The 21609-nt window shown below is 48.2% G+C and overlaps 1 protein-coding gene across 1 annotated transcript; it reads left to right on the top strand.

Moving 5' to 3' along the window:
- Positions 1-841: 841 nt before the first annotated feature.
- LOC136525816 (uncharacterized) lies at positions 842-1147 on the top strand. The gene has a single exon (XM_066518676.1). The coding sequence runs from the start codon at positions 842-844 to the stop codon at positions 1145-1147; it is 306 nt and encodes a 101-aa protein (XP_066374773.1).
- Positions 1148-21609: the final 20462 nt, after the last annotated feature.

Below are 21609 nucleotides of genomic sequence, written 5' to 3'. Positions count from 1 at the left end.
CTGAGACAAAGGCAAGACCAAGCGCATGGACCAAGACGAGGGCCCCTCCACATAGAGGGGCAAGAAGAACAAGAAGGACTAGCGCCGATCGGACAACACCACGTTGGTTGCCACAACTGATCACATGGGCAAGCAGCCCCAACAGGGCCTACCTGACCTTTTCAACAAGCTCATGGATAGCTCGTGCACCAACCACGCCTACCCCATCAAACACCTCTACAAGGATTACGAGCTCCTCAAACGTTTCCTATGATAGGCCGGCGGGCCGAAAGAAGAGGACGGCAAAGAGGCGACAGCCAAGAAAGGAGGCATGGCGGGCAAGGATGGAGATGGTTTCCTCGACGCTGATGAATGCATCATGATCTTTGCCGGATCCAACGCCATCTGGTCCAAGCACCAGCACAAGGTACGCTATAGGGAAGCATGAGCCACCGAGACGGCCGTCCCCTCCTTCCTCAGCTGGTCAGAATCTCCGATCACCTTTGATCAGAGGGACCATCCCTCTCACATCGTGAGACCAGGATGCTACCCGCTCGTCGTTGATCCCATCATCTGTAAGAAGCGCCTCACAAAGGTGCTGATGGACAGAGGCAGCGGCCTCAACATCCTCTACGTCGAAACCCTCAACGCCATGCGCATCCCCCGATCGGAGCTCCGCCTAGCGAGCTCTCCTTTCCATGGAGTGATCCAAGGAGCATAGACATACCCGCTCGGGCAGATCGACCTGCCCGTCACGTTCGGCAGCCGAGCCAACTTTCGCTCGGAGGTTCTCACCTTTGAAGTGGTGGACTTTCCAGGATCCTACCATGCCATCTTGGGGCGGCCATGCTATGCCAAATTCATGGCAATCCCTAACTACACCTACCTCAAGCTGAAGATGCCAGGACCGAATGACATCATCACCATGAGTAGTGCCTTCTCGCACTCCTTCACGTGCGACCGCGAGCACTACAAGCTCACCACTACGGTCGTCAACTCGTCCGAGCTCCCGCGGCTTGGGGAATCATCAATCCTGGCAGTCTCAGACTGTAACCAACCAACCTCCTCGATGGCCTTCCAACCGCTCGACGAAACCAAGGTGGTGGGAATCGACCCCATCGACCCAACCAAGACGGTTCGGATCAGGACCCAGCTCCCGGCCAAATAGGAACATGAGCTCGTCGACTTCCTGCGTGACAACCGCGATGTCTTCGCATGGTAGCCTTCTGACATGCCGGGCATACCATGAGGGGTCACCAAGCACGCACTGTGCCTCATCCTGGGCTCGAAGCCCGCCAAGCAGCGCCTGCATCGCTTCGACGATGAGAGGCACAGGGCCATAGGCGAAGAGATCGCCAAACTCCTTGCAGCCAGATTCATCAGAGAGGTATTCCACTTTGACTAGTTGCCAATCATGTTCTTATTAAAAAGAAGACCGAGAAGTGGAGAATGTGCATTGACTATACGGGCCTCAACAAAGCATGTCTGAAGGATCACTTTCCTTTGTCGCACATAGACCAAATAGTTGACTCCACCTTGGGTTGCGAGATCCTCTCCTTTCTAGATGCCTACTCAGGCTATCACCAGATCACGATGAAAGAGTTTGATCAGCTTGCAACCTCGTTCATCACCCCATATGGTTCGTACTGCTATGTAACCATGCCATTTGGCTTGAAGAACATTGGCACCACCTACCAGAGGTGCATGCAGCAATGCTTCGCCGACCAAATTGACCCACTTGATCAGCCTGACCAAACCAAGCGGCCAAGACCAACGATCACCATCTATGTTGATGACATAGTGGTCAAAATAGCTCAAGCCTGTGACTTGATCGCAAACTTGGCCATGACGTTCACGAACCTCTGAAGGTTCAACATCAGGATGAATCCCGAAAAATATGTTTTCGGGGTTCTAAAGGGGAAGCTGCTAGGATACATGTGTCCAAGCGTGGCATCGAGGCCAACCTCGAAAAAATCATGGCCATCTCCAACATGGGTCCCATACGTCAAGGGCGTGCAAAGGCTCACAAGCTGTCTGGCTACCCTTTACAAGCTCCTAAAAAAGACGGACACTTTCGTCTAGACTAAGGAAGCCCAGCAAGCCCTGGAGAGCCTCAAAGCATCCCTAACGTCAGCCCCGATCCTTGTCACTCCCGAACGAGGAGAACCCCTTCTCCTCTACATAGCGGCCAGCAACCATGTGGTAAGCGCCATGCTGGTCATCGAAAGGGAGGACCCAAGACACTAGTTTAAGGTCTAGCGGCCCATATACTTCATTGGCGAAGTACTCATCGACCCCAAGGTCTGGAACCCCCAGGTGCAGAAACTCCTATATGTCGTGCTGATGGCAACCCGGAAGCTCCTGCACTAGTTCACCGACCACGAAGTCATGGTTGTCACTTCATACCGACTCGGGGACATCATCTAGAACCGCGATGCCGCGGGACGGATCTCTAAGTGGGCACTAGAACTCATAGGTCACGACATGAGGTACATCCCCCGTACCACCATTAAATCTCAGGCTCTCATGGATTTTATCGCCGAATGGACAGAGGTACAGCTACCGACCCCGGACGTCACCCATGAGTACTAGACAATGTACTTCGACATGTCCGTAATGGCGCCCGGCTCGGGGGCTAGAGTGGTTCTGATCTCCCTGGATGGGAGTAGGCTCCGCTATGCCATCCGCCTCCACTTTTCAGCCTCAAACAACACCATGGAGTATGAGGCCCTCATCAATGGACTACGCATCGCCATCGAGCTCGGTGCTACGCGACTCTACGTTCACGGTGACTCAGAGCTAGTCATTGATCAGGTCATGAAGGAGTCCTCCTGCAAAACCCCACTCATGGTAGCATACTGCCAAGAGGTGCGCAAGCTCGAGAACAAATTCTAGGGGATCGAGCTACATCACGTCCCTCGAAGGGACAACGATGCCGCCGATTTTCTTGCGAAATTGGCTACCAGGAGGGATCCATCCCCAAGTGGGGTCTTCATCAACGACATCCACGAGCCATCCGCCCGCATCCTGGAAGGTCCAATTCAGACACACCCTGACACCCAGCCGACGCTCAGGGGCTCCGACCCCAACGCCAAGCCAGCACCTAGAGGCTTCGACCCCAACGCCAAGCCAGCGCTCGGGGGCTCCGATCCCATAACCTCCATGACAACATCGCCCGCAAACATCGTCATATTGGCACTCAGTCAAACCGACTGTTGAGCGCTACTACTCGCCTACCTCCTCGAGGAGGTTCTCCCGCCCAAAAGGACTGAAGCCCGATGAATCGCTCGACGCGCCAAGACCTTCATCGCGCTCGATGATGAGCTCTACAAATGGAGTCCATTAGGAGTGCTCATGAAGTGCGTCCCCACCACCCAGGGGAAGCAGCCTCCTTGAGGTCCATGTCGGGATTTGTGGACATCACGTGGCCCCAAGGTCGCTGGTCGGAAAAGCCTTTCGCGAAGGTTTTTACTAGCCCACCGCGCTACGAGATGCAGAGGAGGTCGTCCGTAAGTGTGAATGGTGCCAGTTCTACACTCAGCAAACCCATTTGCTGGCACAGGAGCTCCGAACCATCCCCATCACCTGGCCATTCGTGGTCTAGGGCCTTGACATGGTGGGGCCCCTCAAAAAGGGCCCAGGTGGCTTCACTCACCTACTCATAGCAGTCGATAAGTTCACCAAATGGATAGAGGCCAAGCCCATTACCAACATCCGCTCAAGAGGAGGCTGTCAAAATCTTCCTCGACATCATCTACCGGTTCGGCGTTCCTAACTGTATCATCATTGACCACGGGACTAACTTTCCCGGAAAGAAGTTCCTAGACTTCAGTGATGGATACGACATCAGGATCGACTAGGTCTCGGTCGGACATCCACGAACTAATGGTTAGGTCGAACGTGCCAATGACATGGTCCTCCAAGGACTTAAGTCATGCATCTTCGACCGGCTCAACAAGTACGCTGAGCGATGGGTTACAGAGGTCCTAGCGATCCTCTGGAGCCTAAGAACGACCCCAAACCAATCCACAGGGTTCACACCCTTCTTCCTGGCCTACGGAGTTGAGGCAGTGCTATGCTCCGACCTCAACCACGGTGCCCCAAGAGTGAAGGCTTTCGACCGTGACCGAGCCATGGAGGTTCAACAAGACACAATCGACCTACTCAAAGAGGCCCGCGAGACGATCGTCATCCACTCCGCTCGCTACCAACAAACCCTCCACAGGTACCACGAAAGGAAGATCAGAGGGAGGATACTCGAAGTCGGCGATCTCATGCTCCGGAGGACCCAATCAACGAAGGAAAAACACAAGCTCTCTCCACCATGGGAAGGGCCCTATACGGTGACCAAAGTAATCCGACTGGGCACCTACCGACTTGTCGATGGGGAACCCTACGGGCCCCCATGGACCATACTACAGGGAGGTAGACCTTGGTAACAAGGCCTATAGCCCAATCGCCAAGAAGAACGCGGAGCAAAGCAACATGCAAAACTGAAACTCCAACGCAAACTATACAAGGAAAGGCGCCCGAAGCGTAGCTTAGGACTCTGACCTTGTATCCGAATAGGACACAAACAACGCCTCTCAGCGCCTGGACTATAAAGGGCTGTGAGGGTACCCATTGTAAGGAGAGAACGCATACCCGATACTCAAAGCAATACAACGCAAACAGGCTAACGCCAAAACTGGACGTAAGGTTATTCCTCGACCAAGTCGAGGGCCTGAACCAGTATAAATCGTGAGTCTCTTTGCGTAACCGCCGAATTCCGCTATTCGTCGAAGCCCGAACAACTGTCCCGGGTACCCCCATGGTAGGCTATCGGTGGTAAAACATCGACAGCTGGCGCGCCAGGTAGGGGCTTTTCGACGAATTTTTTCTCGAGAGTTCGACGAACCTCAACCTCAAGATGACCTTTTCGGCGGGAACAACCTTTGTCTTCGGATCCTGGATCTACAAGGCTGACGGCGACGACAAGCTTCGTACCCATCTCCAAGAAGAAAAAGAATTCAATGACAAAGTTCAATACAAACTCACCGAGAAGATGACGAAACTCTCAACTTCGGATACAACTCGGAATAAGGAAGAAAGCGGATACGAAACCGACTCTGAAAAAGAGATACAACCCGATTCCAAGACAATCTTCACGGCACAAGAGCCAAGCCTAATTGGACTCGGAGACACAACAACGACCGCGAAGGGATACGACCCGCACAACTCAAAGAAGAACTTGGGAACTTATGGACTGCGCAACGCGGCATCAGTCTATCAACACTTTACCCAAAACAAGATGAACTCAGCAAGAAGAGTACTCCTGGAGGGAGCACAAGAAGGGATGATCATGACAGTGACCCCGCAAGATTATGTGGTGCATTGGCCAGGTTCTTTCACCTCAAGCAAAGTCCAGACTGGCACGCGCATTGAAGAACTACCTTATCAAGAGGGAAAAGAACTCAGATCCAGTTTAGAAGCTACAGACAGCTCAACCAAACGAAGGATGGAATACCGTACAAGAAGAGCTCGGAAGAGGTATACTGTATACATGGCAGAGTAGTTAGAACAACCTTTGGAACCACCACAGATACCAGATATAAAATCTTCAGACAAATCAGAAGGCAATATCTCGCCAGATGAGAAAAGCGACAGCAACGAAAATGATGAGCAAAGACTAGCAAGGCTAAAGAAGAACAAATTGAAAGCTAGAAGGAGGAACCGGGCTAAACAAAGGAAGCAAGTCTGGAATAAATACAAAGCAGAGCTAACGGAATACAACAGAAAAAGGCGGAAAAAGAAGCCACAAAAAATACAAAAAGGGAAAGAATTGAAGAATTAACAAAGGAGTTGTACACCCTCACGAATAACGGGAAAGCAAAGGAAGACCAGAAGAAAGAAGTCAGGGGATCAGAAAAACAACCCAGCGAAGAAATTCCACAGGGGCCACAAAGGGAGCAGCCACCCAAAAAATCGAATTTTCAAAGGATAGGACCAGTAGAAAGTGCTGATATCAATGGAAGGAAGGAACACTACTCAAAGCAACAAGAAAGAGACAAACCAGAATTGAGCCAACACTACCAAGAAATATCAAGAAGATTTGACAAAGAAGATGACTACGGAGAGTCTAAGTTAAAAGAAGATAGGTCTTATTACAGAAGGGCAAGATCGCCAGATTACGGAAGAACGGAACCATACGATAGATTCCCTTGTTTCGCAGGAAGACTACAAACTTTAAAGCTACCGCACAAGTTTAAACCAGCAAATCATTCCAAGTATGATGGCAAAGTCGAACCAAGACAATGGCTAAGGGTTTACTCCCAATCTATTAAATTAGCTGGAGGAGACGACGACATCAAGGCTCTATTCTCCCCAATGGCCCTCGAAGCAATGCCGCTACAATGGTTTGACAAATTGAGGCCAAGATCAATCAGGTATTGGGAAGACTTGCAAGAAGCTTTCTGCAACAACTTCGCAGGCATTATTACCCATCCAATGACTACAGTCGAATTGAAAGGAGTCAAGCAAAGGAGAGGAGAAAGTCTAAGGGAATACTATAGAAGATTTGGAGAATTCAGGGCTCAAGTCCATGACATTACTGATAGGGAGGTAATAGAGGCCTTTGCAGAAGGAATCTGGGCAAACTGGCAATACAAGGACTATTTCAATGAGAACCCAAGAACAAATGAAGACTTCAAGAGGGTTGTTGAGAAGCTAATTTCGTCAGAAGAAAGAACTCGGCATAGATTTGCTACGGACAACCTAGAAAATAGAAGACCCGATTATAGACAGCAAGACAAAAGACCAAGGCATGACAATATGGTGGCAACCACAGACAACAAAAGAAGATACAATGGCAACGGCAATGATAGCAATGGTAGCAATCACAATGGCAACTACAACAATAGCAACAACCGTAACAACAGCGGTTACAACAGTAATAGCAACTATCAGAGTAACAACTACCGAGGAAGAGCACCGAAAAACATAGAAAACATGCCGTGTCACATACACCTAGGGGCCAGAAACAAGTTAGTTGAATGCAGCACTTTTCAGCGGCAATTCATGAAGAGAGAAAACAGGAATCAAAACAACTCGGAGTCAAAGCAAGAAGAATCCAAGAAGGAGGAAAAGAGAGATGAAGGAGATTATCAAGAACCCCAACGCCAATTAGCGGTGATATTTTCAGGTGTTCCTAACACATGAAGCAAAAGACAAGAGAAACTAGCTCACCGAGCCATCATGGCAACTGAACCATCCATCCCAAGATATCTAGATTGGTCAGAGTACCCCATCCACTTCACAAGAGAAGACCAATGGACCAGTGCAGCAAACGCAGGATGCTACCCGCTGATACTCTCAAAAGGATGAATCTGGATTGTGAAGGTCTAATGACACCCACAAGCACACCATTCTATGGAATAGTACCCGGCAGAGCAGCTATGCCCCTCAGACAGATAACCCTACCCATCACCTTTGGCACACCAGACAAATACCGGATGGAATTCATCAAATTCGAAGTTGCAGACTTTGAATCATGCTACCACACAATACTTGGGAGACCAGCTTTAACAAAATACATGGCAGTACCACATTATCCATACCTACTGCTCAAGATGCTAACAATAAAGGGCGTATTATCATTGAAAGGAGATCTAAAGAAAGCACATGATTGCGATGTACAAGCAGTACAAATATCCGAAAGATTACAAGATATAAAGGAAGGAAAGGAGATTGCAATGCTGGCCAACGAAATGAACCCAGATGAGATCAAGATACCGGCTAAGAAGCCAAGCAACTTCGCACCACCAAAAGAAGCCGCTACCAAGACTATTGACCTACTGACTGGTGATCCGGAGAAGACGGCAATCATCAGTGCAAATCTCGACCCCAAATAGGAACTCGTGCTCACCAACTTTCTTCGGGACAACAAAGATATTTTCGCTTGGAAGCCAGCAGACATGCCAGGGGTCCCAAGGGAGTTGGCTGAGCACATAATTGATGTGAACCCATTAAGCAGAAGTTACAAAGATTCGCTCTAGACAGAAAAGCAGCAATCAAAAAAGAGATCACCAAGCTCATGGCAGCAGGATTCATCAGAGAAATAATCAACCCAGATTGGCTTGCCAACCCGGTCCTAGTAGAGAAGAAGAATTCAAAAGAATGGCGCATGCGCATCGACTACACAGACCTCAACAAAAATTTCTCAAAAGATCCATATGTCCCACCAAGGATTGATAAAATCATCGACTCAACAGCAGGATCAGCTCTGTTATCCTTTCTAGACTGCTATTCAGGCTATCATCAAATATCCTTAAGAGAAGAAGACCAAAGCAAGACTTCATTCATTACACCCTTTGGGGCATATTGCTATAAATCAATTCCTTTTGGGCTAAAAAATGCAGGGGCAACATATCAAAGAGCAATTCAAACTTGCTTGGGAAGTCAAGTCAAAAGAAATGCAGAAGCATACATTGATGATGTAGTAATCAAGATAAAAGAACCCGGATCATTGATAGAAGACCTCGAGGAGACTTTCAAGAATCTAAAAGCATGGCAGTGGAAGCTAAACCCCACAAAGTGTGTTTTTGGGGGTACCATCAGGACAACTACTCGGGTTTCTAGTTAGTAACCGAGGAATTGAAGCAAGTACAAAGTAGGTTAAAGCCATCATGGATATGAAACCTCCAAAGAAAGTTAAAGACATACAGAAGCTTACAGGATGCATGACAGCACTCAACAGATTCATCTCCCGACTAGGAGAAAAAGGGCTACCTTTCTTCAAATTATTAAAAAAGGCAGGAAATTTTGAATGGACAGAAGAGGCAGAAGAAGCATTCCAAAAGTTAAAAGAATACTTGGCATCATCACCAGTAATGACACCACCAAAAGACAAAGAGGACATGATGCTATACATTATAGCAACCAAGAATGTTGTCAGCACAGCAATTGTGGTTCAGAGAGAAGAACCCAGACACGCATACAAAATGCAAAGACCAGTCTATTACATAAGCGAAGTACTAATAGAATCAAAAGTGAGGTACCCACATGTGCAAAAACTACTTTATGCAGTGTTGATATCATCAAGAAAGCTGAGACATTATTTCCATGAACACAAGATTATAGTGGTAACCAATTTTCCACTTCAAGACATTCTACGCAACAAAGATGCAACATGTCGGATATCAAAATGGACAGTAGAACTCGGTGCTCTCAACCTAGACTTCAAACCAAGAACAGCAATCAAATCTCAAGCATTATCCGACTTCATTGCTGAATGGATAGAAATCAGTCAAAAAGAACCCGAACCAATACTTGATCATTGGAAAATGTATTTTGACGGTTCCCTAAAGTTAGGAGGAGCTGAAGCAGGAGTACTATTTATATCACCAGAAGGGAGATAGTTAAAATATGTACTACAAATACTTTGGCAGGCAACTAAGAATGAGGCAGAATACGAAACATTAATACACGGTCTAAGAGTTGCAAGCTCGCTTGGGATCAAAAGACCACTTGTCTATGGTGATTCAGCTGTAGTAATCAATCAAGTCAACAAGGATTGGGATTGTACAAAAGATAATATGGATGCGTACTGTGCAGAAGTCAGAAAATTGGAGAAAAAATTCCAAGGGCTCGAAATCCATCATGTACTAAGAGATTCCAACGTTGCAGCAGATGTGCTAGCCAAATTAGGATCAGATAGAGCAAAAGTACCACTCGGTATATCTGTGGAAGAACTCATAGCCCCATCCATCAAACAACTCGAAAACACAGAAAAAGAGGAGACAACAAATCCAATGGAAATAGATCAAGCAGAAGAACCAGACCAGTCAAGACAAATCATGGTCATACAAAGCGATTGGAGACAAACATACATTGATTTTATCAAAGAGAAGAAACTACCCGAAGACAAAGCAGAAGCAACTCGGGTTATACGAAGAAGCAAAAACTACGTTCTGGTGGGGGATAAACTATACAAAAGAGCAGCATCATCAGGAGTACTGCTTAAATGTGTTCCGACAGATAAAGGAAAGGAAATCTTGAACGAAATCCACTCAGGATGCTGTGGAAATCATGCAGCTTCTAGGACACTAGTCGGCAAAGCATTCAGAATCAGTTTCTATTGGCCAACAGCACTCAAAGATGCAGAAGAGCTCATCAGAACATGCAAGAATTGCCAAATGTTTGCTAGGCAATCACATGTGCCGGCTCACAACTTAATATGCATACCGCCGGCTTGGCCGTTCTCATGCTAGGGGCTGGATCAAGTCGGACCACTCAAAAAAGCAAAAGGAGGCTTCGAATACATATTTGTCGCAATCGACAAATTTACAAAGTGGATTGAATACAAACCTTTGGTAAAATACAGTGCAGAAAAGGCAGTGGAATTCATACAAGACATCATGCATAGGTTCGGCATGCCCAACAGAATAATCACAGATCTTGGTTCACCATTTACAGCAAGAGAATTCCAATACTGGGCAAGAGATTGTGGAATAGAAATCGACTTTGCATCAGTAGCACACCCGCAGGCCAATGGACAAGTTGAAAGAGCAAATGGACTCATATTACAAGGTTTAAAACCAAGATTATATGAAGATTTGAAAGATTATGGTGGAAAATGGATCGACGAATTACCAAAAGTAGTATGGGGTCTAAGAACCCAGATCAGCAGAGCAACTGGATACTCACCATTCTTTCTGGTCTACGGATTAGAGGTAGTACTACCAGCCGACTTAATATGGCTATCTCCAAGAATAGAACAATATGAAGAAGGCGAAGCAGAAGAAACAAGGTGGTTAGAAATTGATTCAATAGAAGAAATAAGAGACAGTGCAATCATACAAAATGCAAGATATCAGCAAGGGTTACGAAGACATTATGACAAAAGTACTCAACCCCGATCACTAAAGCCAGGGGACTCAGTACTACGACTAATCCAGAAGAAAGATGGACGACACAAACTACTCAGTCCATGGGAACGACCCTTCATCGTGAAGATAGCAACAGGACCCGACACATACGAGTTGATGACTCTAGATGAAATACCTATAAAGAACACTTGGCATATTAGCCAGCTCAAAAGATTCTACAATTAAGTACAACAGATTATACTCAAGTTTCAAGAGAAATAAAATAGGGATTATTCAAGAAGAACAGCTTCAAATATGAGCCTTGTCCAACGGACAGAACCAACCCGTAATTAGGTTGGGGAAAAAGGGGCTTCCCTGTTAATAGCCAATCCAGAAACGGTTGCGCTACATGGGCAATCTTATCACTCAACCATATGGAGATGGTCTGACTGAGGGCCAACGGCCAAATAGCTTCTTGGGTAAGGAGACCCAAGCTAGCATTTGTCACTCTACCATAAAGAGATGGTACGACTGATAGCCATGTCCAACGGACAGAACCAACCCGTAATCAGGTTGGGGAAAAAGGGGCAGCCCTGCAAATAGCTCAACCCGGAAACGGTTGTTGCTATACGAGCGCAATCGCTTACCCCAAGAGCTGGTACGATTGCTTACTTACCCTGCAAACAGCCAACCCAGAAACGGTTGTGCTATATGGGTCCGGTCGCCTACCCCAAGAGTGGTACGATCGAATACTTCGCCCAAGAAGCAGCACAAGCACTCCAATAACTCGGTCGCCTACCCCAAGAGTGGTACGACCGACTACTTCGCCCAAGAAGCGGCACAAACACTCTGATAACTCGGTCGCCTAACCCAAGAGTGGTACGATCGACTACTTCGCCCAAGAAGCGGCACAAACACTCCAACAACTCGGTCGCCTACCCCAAGAGTGGTACGATCGACTACTTCGCCCAAGAAGTGGCACAAGCACTCCAACAGCTCGGTCGCCTACCCCAAGAGTGGTACGATCGACTACTTCGCCCAAGAAGCGGCACAAGCACTCCAACAACTCGGTCGCCTACCCCAAGAGTGATACGATCGACTACTTTGCCCAAGAAGCGGCACAAGCACTCCAACAGCTCGGTCGCCTACCCCAAGAGTGGTACGATCGGCTACTTCGCCCAAGAAGCGGCACAAGCACTCCAACAACTAGGTCGCCTACCCCAAGAGTGGTACAATCGACGACTTCGCCCAAGAAGCAACACAAGCACTCCAGCAGCTCGGTCGCCTACCCCAAGAGTGGTACGATCAACTACTTCGCCCAGAAAGGGGCACAAGCACTCTAACAGCTCGGTCGCCTACCCCAAGAGCGGTACGATCGGCTACTTCGCCCAAGGAGGGGCACAAGCACTCCAACAACTAGGTCGTCTACCCCAAGAGCGGTATAATCGACTACTTCGACCAAAGAGCGGCACAAACACTCCAAACAACTCGGTCGTCGACCAAAAGAGCGAAACAAGCTATGGCAAAGTAGAAAAAAGCCACAAGGAAAGACAGGGCGAAACTTGTCCATATTATTCAAAGACATCTAAGAAGAAAAGAAAGACAGGACGAAGCCTGCTCACATCTTAAAAATTCAGAGACAAAGTATATTACAAGGACATCAAAAGAAGGTTGACTTTTCACATCTATTCAAGAAGACGGAAGAGAAGGAGGAAGTACATTCATTTGATCAAGAATTTGGTCTGATAGACCACTAAGCTATACTTTGGCCTCCTCCCAGTGTCTTGAAAACTCAGCCATTACAGAAGCTTCAGTAATCCGCTCAAAAGGAGCATCAGGGACAACAACTTGGACATACGAAACCACATTATTGATGCACCTGTAAAAGCCACCCTTCACAAAAATCATAAAATCAGGAAAAAAGCACCGGTAATCCCTGTTTGGCAAAGACCTGAAGGAACAAGAAGAAGTTCCTAGAACTCCACCATGAAGTACTCAGAGGCTTATCAATCTCAAGATCACCGATCCTAAGTCTTTTCAGTACTAGCAAGAACATGAAGTCTAACAAAACAACAATTTATACCGAGTTGTTTGCATGAGAGCCAGACAAAGCACTCGAAAACAATTTGTCAGGACAACAATCTACAAATACCGAGTTGTTTGCACGAGAGCCAGACAAAGCACTCGAAGACAGTCTCTCAAGACGACGTTCTACACATACCGAGTTGTTTACATGGCGCAAACAAAAGCCAGACAAAGCACTCCACCTATCAAAGAGTCATTTCACGACAAATGGAAACAACTCGTCTACTCAAAGCTACGAATATGTACCACGAAGCAACTGCTCGGAAGAAATCCTGATCACTCACACAATTTGTCTGATGAATAAGTAAAGCAGAGACATCCACATAGAGAAACAAAAGAAGCCACATCAAAAGAAAAGGAAAAGAGAAATTGGGGAAACAAAGTTTATGATAATCATAGAAGAACACGACTACTACATACATCAAATCACCAAGATAAATCTACGATCGGACAATCTGCCCTTCGATATCCTTTACGCCAACATCAAAGCGAGGGCTAATGACAACGCATCCAGCCATCATCAGTTCCTCACCGGAGACCCGCTACCCACAGATTCGACATCATCGTCATCTTCGACAGCAAGGGCGCCCCAGTCGACTTCGTCTTCGGCGGCGAGCGCCTCCCAATCAACCTCATCTTCACTGTCACTACTAAGGACGATCAAATCCGCCCTTGTCGAAGTAGCGCCAGCAGCAGAGAGGGGGACAAGAGTGACCACAGGAGCAGCCGAGGGATCCTCCTTCTTCTGCAGAGGGACAACCAGCGTTGATGTCCCAACAAGGGGAGCCTTCCCCACCACCGGAGGGGCTGGCAATGAAGGCGACGACGAAGACCTTCCGCTCGATGACTCCACCACGGCCGTCCTCGGAGAGCGAACAAGCGAAGAACGCGACACCTTACGGACACTCTGCCTATGGATGAACTTCTTCTTCATCATTATGGCTATGGTGAAACAATTGTGGAGTGGCCAGTTAAATAGAGACCAAATCGCCATCCCAGGCAGTTCAACAGCCTCCTCGGGATAAGGATGGAGTTAAAACTTTCTTCATAAAAGGTTAAGGGCGGAGTTAATTCCTTCATCAAAACCAATATGGCGATTCGGCTTCTACCGTCAACCACGCGACGGTCCATTTACTGACACAACTAAAATGATGGAAGGCACAAATCTACACAATGGTACAATCCAACGGGCAGATTTCAGACTTATCCATCCAGCACCATGGCAGAGTTTTCAGATTACTACAAGAACAACCTGTCAACCATGAAGAAACGAAGGGCCACCTCGCAAGGAACAAAAGAACCCAGTTATTAAAGAAAGAACTCGGGAGCCTCATGAATAACCAGGATTATAGCAGAAAAATGAATGACAACTCTGAAGACAAGATTCTTTCCATTACAAATGGCTTCAAAAATAGAAGATTACACATCTTACAAGACCCAATGAACTCGGCACTACGACAAGCAAGGTAGCAAAAAGGAGGCCGGACACAACTAGGCTCTGGAACGACTACGTGCTCCAATTTGCTACTCGGTAGAACAAACCGCGCTCGGCTACACTATTTTCTTCAAAGGACGGACGTAGTGCATCCAAGGCGGAAATCAGTAGCACGATGGGACAACATAGACCAGGGGAAGTTGACAGGCATCTGTCTACCCAAGCCCAACGTGATGTAGGATCAGGTGTTGATCTGCATCAGACAGTCTCAAGACAGACGACGAGGATCAACCCAGAACTGCCGGATGAAAGAACGAAGCCCACATCACAAGACTTCCTCCAACTGCCACCACGTACTTCCAAGTACAATGCCGCTGCGGGATTAGTCTACCTCTAATCCCTATCACAAGACTTCCTCCAGCTACAACAAAATGTACAAGAACTACAAAATACGCCTGGGGGCTGCTCTACTTCACACACTATCATATTCATAACTATAGAGACTTCAGAATAGGCAACAAAAGGCTCGATGAATTAAAACAGCACTCCGGAAGGGCATTTATAGGCAAAAGAAGCGGTGCACATGGACTAGGAGCACCAACAGAAGAAACCTAACAAAGGACACAATGAAAAGATAGAATTCAATGAAAGAGGACTCTGGCGTGAAAGAACGGCACTCAAGGACAAGCATATCTAAGAGAATATTCCACAAGCAACAATACAACCCGTGAAAACATGCATTGAATTCTCCAACAACTAGAATGACAATAGCAATAAGTAACCGAACAAACAACTCGGAGACGTATGAATGATCACATACAAAATTACAATGTCAAAGGATTACAGTCAAAAAAGAACTCGGATAGAGAAAAAATATACATCTCATTGATCGAAGACAAATACAAAGGTTACAGACGGCCAAACAGGACCGGATAAACTCAGACATAAGATAGACACAAGATTCTTAAATATTGCAACAAGGAACCTAGTGGTGGCAGCAGCGGCTGCCCGGACGCAGAAGAACAGATAGAGCAGCATGTTCATTACCAAGCAAGCATAAGCCCGGGGGCTGCTCAACCTCACACACCAGCATATCTACGAATGAAGAAAGAATTGAAGAAGAAATTTTCTACTCAAGGAAGAACCACAACCAACAAAGAAGGTATTTATAGCAAACCAGAGGTAAATAAGGCTAAAGATCACAAGAAAGAAAGAGGAAAAGAACAAAAGAACAAAGCAACAAAGGCGAATAGTACCCAAAAGCAAGATTCCTGACAAAAATTAAAAGAAGACGCTCACTCATGGCTATACAAGACCCATCCGTGACCAGCAAAAGACAAAGATCAAAGGAGTATAAATCGAGACCCTTCTTCCGGCTTCTTTTCAACAGAAAAGAACCCAAAGAAGGCTCGGGGGCTGCAAGTACCTACCACAGAAAAACATATTTTCAAATTTTATGATCCTCCAGCTTTTTGTACCAAAAAACAGAAGGCTCGGGGGCTACACTCAATGAGTGCAATGCAAAATTGCACTCGCTGCACTCAAAGGAAAAAGAACCCGGAGGACATCAAGCAAAAGTGCACATCAGCCAAAAGAAGAATCAAAGAAGACCATCTCAAGATTTCACTTCAAGAAGGACCCAAATCAAGACTACAACAACTCGGCCCTTGAAGCTCAATCATGAAATGCTCGGGGGCTTGTCGATGGGGAACCCTACGGGCCCCCCATGGACCATACTGCAGGGAGGTAGACCTTGGTAACAAGGCCTATAGCCCAATCGCCGAGAAGAACACGGAGCAAAGCAATGTGCAAAATCGAAACTCTAATGCAAACTATACAAGGAAAGGCGCCCGAAGCGTAGCTTAGGACTCTGACCTTGTATCCGAATAGGACACAAACAACGCCTCTCAGCGCCTGGACTATAAAGGGCTGGTGAGGGTACCCATTGTAAGGAGAGAACGCATACCCGATACTCAAAGCAATACAACGCAAACAGGCTAATGCCAAAACTGGACGTAAGGTTATTACTCGACCAAGTCAAGGGCCTGAACCAGTATAAATCGTGAGTCTCTTTGCGTAACCGCCGAATTCCGCTATTCACCGAAGCCCGAACAACTGTCCCGGGTACCCCCATGGCAGGCTATCGGTGGTAAAACATCGACACGACTAGAGGACAACAACGGCAATGTTCTCACCAACACTTGGAACATTGAACAGCTACGTCATTTTCCCCTAAATTTGGTCTTACTGCTTTTTTAGTCAACACTTGCCCCTATAAAGCACCCCAGCCTGAACGCTTTTGGCCCGGGTTGCTCAGGGGTACAATACTGAATACTACCTCTCATTTTTACTCCCTTTTTTTACTGACACACGGTAAACAACTTTGTCCCCGAAACGGAAGCGCATTCCTTTTCCTTTGATTACCCTACGTAACTTTTGTTCTTACTCCTAACCGATCGCACCCCGCCTTTTCCTACGATTATGAGCAGCTAAGCCTCACGGGACACGCCCTGGGCTCCCAAAGCTGTAGCCTATGGAACTAATGGGCAGGTATGAAAAAGAAAGGACAAAAAAAACAAAAGATATGCTAGGTTAAAAACAAGGAATGGATAGTGATTTCTATCAAAGGAAAAACAGTACTCATGTATTCATTGATACAAGGAACACACCAAGAGATAGGTAGGGAGTGAAGGGATGCCCCATGTAGGCCATGCTAACTCTGTCACGAACGACGAGCATGGGTCCCGGTCGAACATTTCTGACTGGAGCTCTCCAAACCCCGTCACTCGAGTCATGAAGGTAACACTACCACACCCCCTCTATTTCTTTATAAATCATTTCATACATCCATATGCGCATTCATTCCATATGCCCATACCTCCCGGATGATTCGGGCCCTAAACCGCCCGAGGGCTCGGGAACTAAGCATCGCACATGCAGCGAAATGCATCACAACGCTCCATGTTGCGTCACGAAGCGGCAGCTGCCTCATTCGACATGAGCAGCCAACAGAGCCAGGGGAGAAAAACATAGATGAGCCCCGTGCGGCCCTCACCCAGTCTGGCAGACAGGGTCATCTCAACCTTCTCATTCAATCCTGAACCTCTCGCCAAGCCCACATAATCTCTATCGAGGGGAGGCCATTAGGCCACCCGGGTTGGTCTCTGGAATGACCTAGGCATCTACCGGGTTATAGGTAAAGGAGCAATGGAATGTCATAAGAGGGCTGTGTTGACCCCGTCATGAACGACGGACCCAGATTCCACTCAATCATACCCGTTAGCGAACTCACCGAGCGCGTTACTCGAGCCCGAGCGATCGAGACAAGCGACAAAACTCAGCCCCTCTAATTATGAGGAACCGAGGACGGAGTAACGCACACAACTCACACCGACCCCTACTAAGGCCCAATAGAGCTCAGGGGCTCAAGACACAAAACGCCTGGGTTTACGACCCCAAACTCGCCCCATCCGGCTACGCTCCGACTACACTCCAAACACCTAGGTCTACAACCCCGAACTCGCCCCATCTGGCTACGCTTCGACTGCACTCCAAACACCTAGGTCTACGACCCCAAACTTGTCCCATCCGGCTACGCTTCGACTGCACTCCAAACACCTAGGTCTGCGACCCCGAACTCGCTCCATCCAGCTACGCTTCGACTGCGCTCAAAAAAACCCAGGTCTGCGACCCCAAACTCGCCCCATCAGGATCTACGAGCTCTGCCTTGCCCGATCTCTAAACTAACTAACTAACTGCCTCGGCTATGTGGGCTGCATCGATGCTAGGATCCGCGAGCATCGCCTTGCTGCCTCGCCCGATCCCTAAACTAACTAACTAACTGCCTCGGATCCCATGGCGCGCACCGACGCCAGGATCAATGAGCTCTACCTTGTTCGATCCCTAAGACTAACTGCCTCGCCCGGTCCCACGGCACGCACCGACGCCATGACTCGCAAGCTCCGTCTCACCTAATCCCTTGAAACTAACCACCTCAGCTGCGCAACGACGCCTTGGTCGACGACTCCGTCTCAACTGAAAAACACGCACACACGCCTGCTAAACAAACACCCCGACACGATTCTGCCCAAACCCTCAGGGGCTCGAGGGCTACACCCACGTGTGCACTCGCGTGCACCCGCCGTCGAGACAAAAAACCCCTGATGATTCTGCCCAAATCACCCAGGGGCTCCTATTGGGTTCATAAACCTAGGGTCCCTCACGGACCGGCTTCCCCGCAAAGGCTCGGTCCAAGCAGACAGCGCACAACTCATGGGCCGGCCCAAGTGTCTAAAACAACAGGCTAGGGGACGGTCCAGTCACCGATCGGAAGGTCAGGCCGAGGAGGAACAGCGCCCGCTTGTCGACTCTGGCCCACCTCTCTGACCGAAACGCTCACTTCGGTCTCCAGCGCCTCCAGACGGTCTCTCCGACCGGAAGGCCTAGCAAAGCACTACCTCTGACTCTGACCCCACATCTCCGACCAGGGTATGCAAAGACCCTGCTCACTGCTCTTCTCCGACTAGCGCAACCAGAGCCGATTGGGACCAACCGACCGGGGACGCCCGCCTAGAAGGGACCAAGGAACGAACGGAGAAAGCAAGGTAAGGCGCTCAAGTCAAACCAGGATATCAGGGACCGTACCCTGTCACCTATAGGAACAATACTCTGTAACCGCCCTGACACAAACAATATTGTAGGCGTCAACTTTTTCCTCTACAGTATTGTGGGTGCCGTTAAACTCCCATATGGTAAGGCCCCCCACATGCCTCTAGGCATCGACAGTGTTGCGGGCGCTGGGATTTACCATACCAAGTGAACATGGTGAGACTCCTCACATGCCTCTAGGCATCAACAATATATGCAGGTATCGACATCTGCCATACCCGAAATAAGACGACGTAACCTCCCACATACAACCGACATCCAACAGTGTTGTGGGCGCCTACCATCCTCCTGTACCCGCCGGCGTGGGCAACAAGACTTAGAAGCATATGAACTCTCTCCCTCTCACTTGTAAGGCTGCCCCCTTCATCTATAAAAGGGGATGCGCTCTCTCCCAAGAGACTAAGTGGATTCAAGTTCATACAAGTTAATCCAGATCGATCAAGTCCACTAGCTCACAACCACAGAACCGCCAGGTTCGGACCTCAAGCACATGCTTGAACACTTAGCGCATAGAGGAGCTCTTGTCGCTCTCGGCCCTTCCGACCGGAGCCAACCGGACCTCTCGTGCACCCCATCTTTCTCATTATCGTTTGTAACCCCACTGCAAACTTCGAGCACCTAGGCTCAGGAATAAAGTCACCAACTGACTCAAACTGGACGTAGGGCACGTTGTCTGAATCAGTATAAACCATGTGTCATTGAGTGTTAGGCCACCTTCGATCACAACGTACGGCAAAACTACAAATATTTACTTATTGGTCACTTTCTGCACCGACAGAATGTGACCAAGTTTTGAAATGGAAAGTGACCTCGGTGAGCTAGGTGAGGAAGTTGGGCGTCACTGGCGTGTCGGGTCGATCTGGTACTTCAGATTTTCTGTCCAGAGAGGACTCTACCTCAACGTGCAGCGAGCAACGTACACAGCAGAAGCAACGGCCATCAAAGGATAGTAGATTATCGTCATGCAGTAGTCCATCAGCGCAAGCTCTCCGAAGAAGAGTACCATCATATAATGAAGCTGCATCCACATCCATACCATATGAACAGAACACATAATTTAGCATCAAGGCACACCAATGACCATCTAATCCGAAACGCACAAATTCAGCATACATACCGAAAGTGTGCGCAAACGTGTCCCAGATTCTCTGTCCTCTGCCATCCGTCTTGACGGCTCCCTCATACTGCAAAGCATTTGTTCATATACTCCATACCCAAGGCCAACTAGCTCCTAGTAAAGCAACCCCAAGCACATCTAAGGCGTCAGTTTAGAAACTGGGACTGTACTAATCTTTTTTTTTGTTGAGATAATGGGACTTCTGAGGGGAGTATGCAGTTAAACAAGTTTGCACGGGAGACTGGAGAAGCTTACGGTGCTGAAGACCGCGCTCGTCCGATCCATAGTCTGCTGCAAGAGCACGAAACGTGCATGGTTAGAGGATTAGAATCAAAAGGAAGGGGAGATGTCAGATCCGAGGCACGGACTGACGCACGCACTGGTGGGGCAGTGGTGGTCGAGGAGGAAAACGAGCGTGAGCAGACGACGAGCGCCGGCACAGCCGCCGCTAGCGCGTTGCAGTGACGCTTGCCGGGCGGCGGCGGCGCACCAGTGGAGAACGCTGCCGATGGCGCGCCACAGGGACTCGTTGAACGCCGTGGCACGGTTGATGACGAGGCGAAAGCTGATGGCGCCGGACACCACCTCGCCGAACCACACGCCACCCGGGCCGACGCCGTGGAGAGCCTCCCCCGATGAGGGTAACTCCTTGAGCAGCAACTTGATGACGCCAAACAAGTCCGACGCATCGCATATTAACCAACCAAATCAGTGAAAATATGAAGTTTTTATCAAACAATACAAGATTCCTAATGAAGATTTGGAGGGGAGGAGGTACGCACACTAAATCTAGATGGGCGGCGGCACCACCGCCTTCTGCCCTTCTTCTTGCACCGCCCAGATCCAGCTCCCAAGCTGCGACCGCATGAGGCATTTGTGGATTCCAGTTTTTAAGGCACATCGAAGCGCTCGCTAGATTAGAGGGGACCAAAGACGCCGGCGATTTTGGGGGAAGGCGGACCAAGATGCCGACGATTTTGGGAAGGCTCGATTTGGATCTGGGGCGAAGGGAGCTAGGCAGTCGACCGGGCGAAAGGCAGGAGCCAACTGAGCGAGCGGAGACGACGGTAATTTTGGAATAGACCGAAGCTGAATGAATACGGGAGCGGTACGACGACTTATAATTTGGAAAAAGTGAACACGGCCAAAACGACTTACACATTGGGATGGAAGGAGTATCTCAAGAAGTTATTTAAATGGTTTTTAGTAGTTTTTGAGTAAAAATATCTAATTTTATAGGTCAGGTGAAGTAGAACAACCACAAATTATGTAGTCTTTTCTGAAAAATAAAAAAACCAGATTTTTCTGATTTTAAGTAGACTTTTCTGAAAAAGAAAAAAAACCCACAAATGTCTGATTTTCTAGTGTTTGCTGATTTTATAGAAGGTCGGGATGAAGAAGGACCGGTTGATGGTGGACCGAACAAGAAACCTCCCAACCCATCTAACCGGGCCGTAACCCGCAAGGCCGCAACTCCCGCA

This window comes from Miscanthus floridulus, chromosome 19 (genome assembly GCF_019320115.1).
Source record: "Miscanthus floridulus cultivar M001 chromosome 19, ASM1932011v1, whole genome shotgun sequence".
Taxonomy (NCBI): domain Eukaryota; kingdom Viridiplantae; phylum Streptophyta; class Magnoliopsida; order Poales; family Poaceae; genus Miscanthus; species Miscanthus floridulus.
Note: the sequence above shows the minus strand (reverse complement) of the source record. Positions and strands in the feature narration are given on the sequence as shown.

Coding starts and splice junctions, on each gene's coding strand:
- LOC136525816 (XM_066518676.1), top strand. CDS start 842: ATGGCAATCCCTAACTACACCTACCTCAAGCTGAAGATGCCAGGACCG.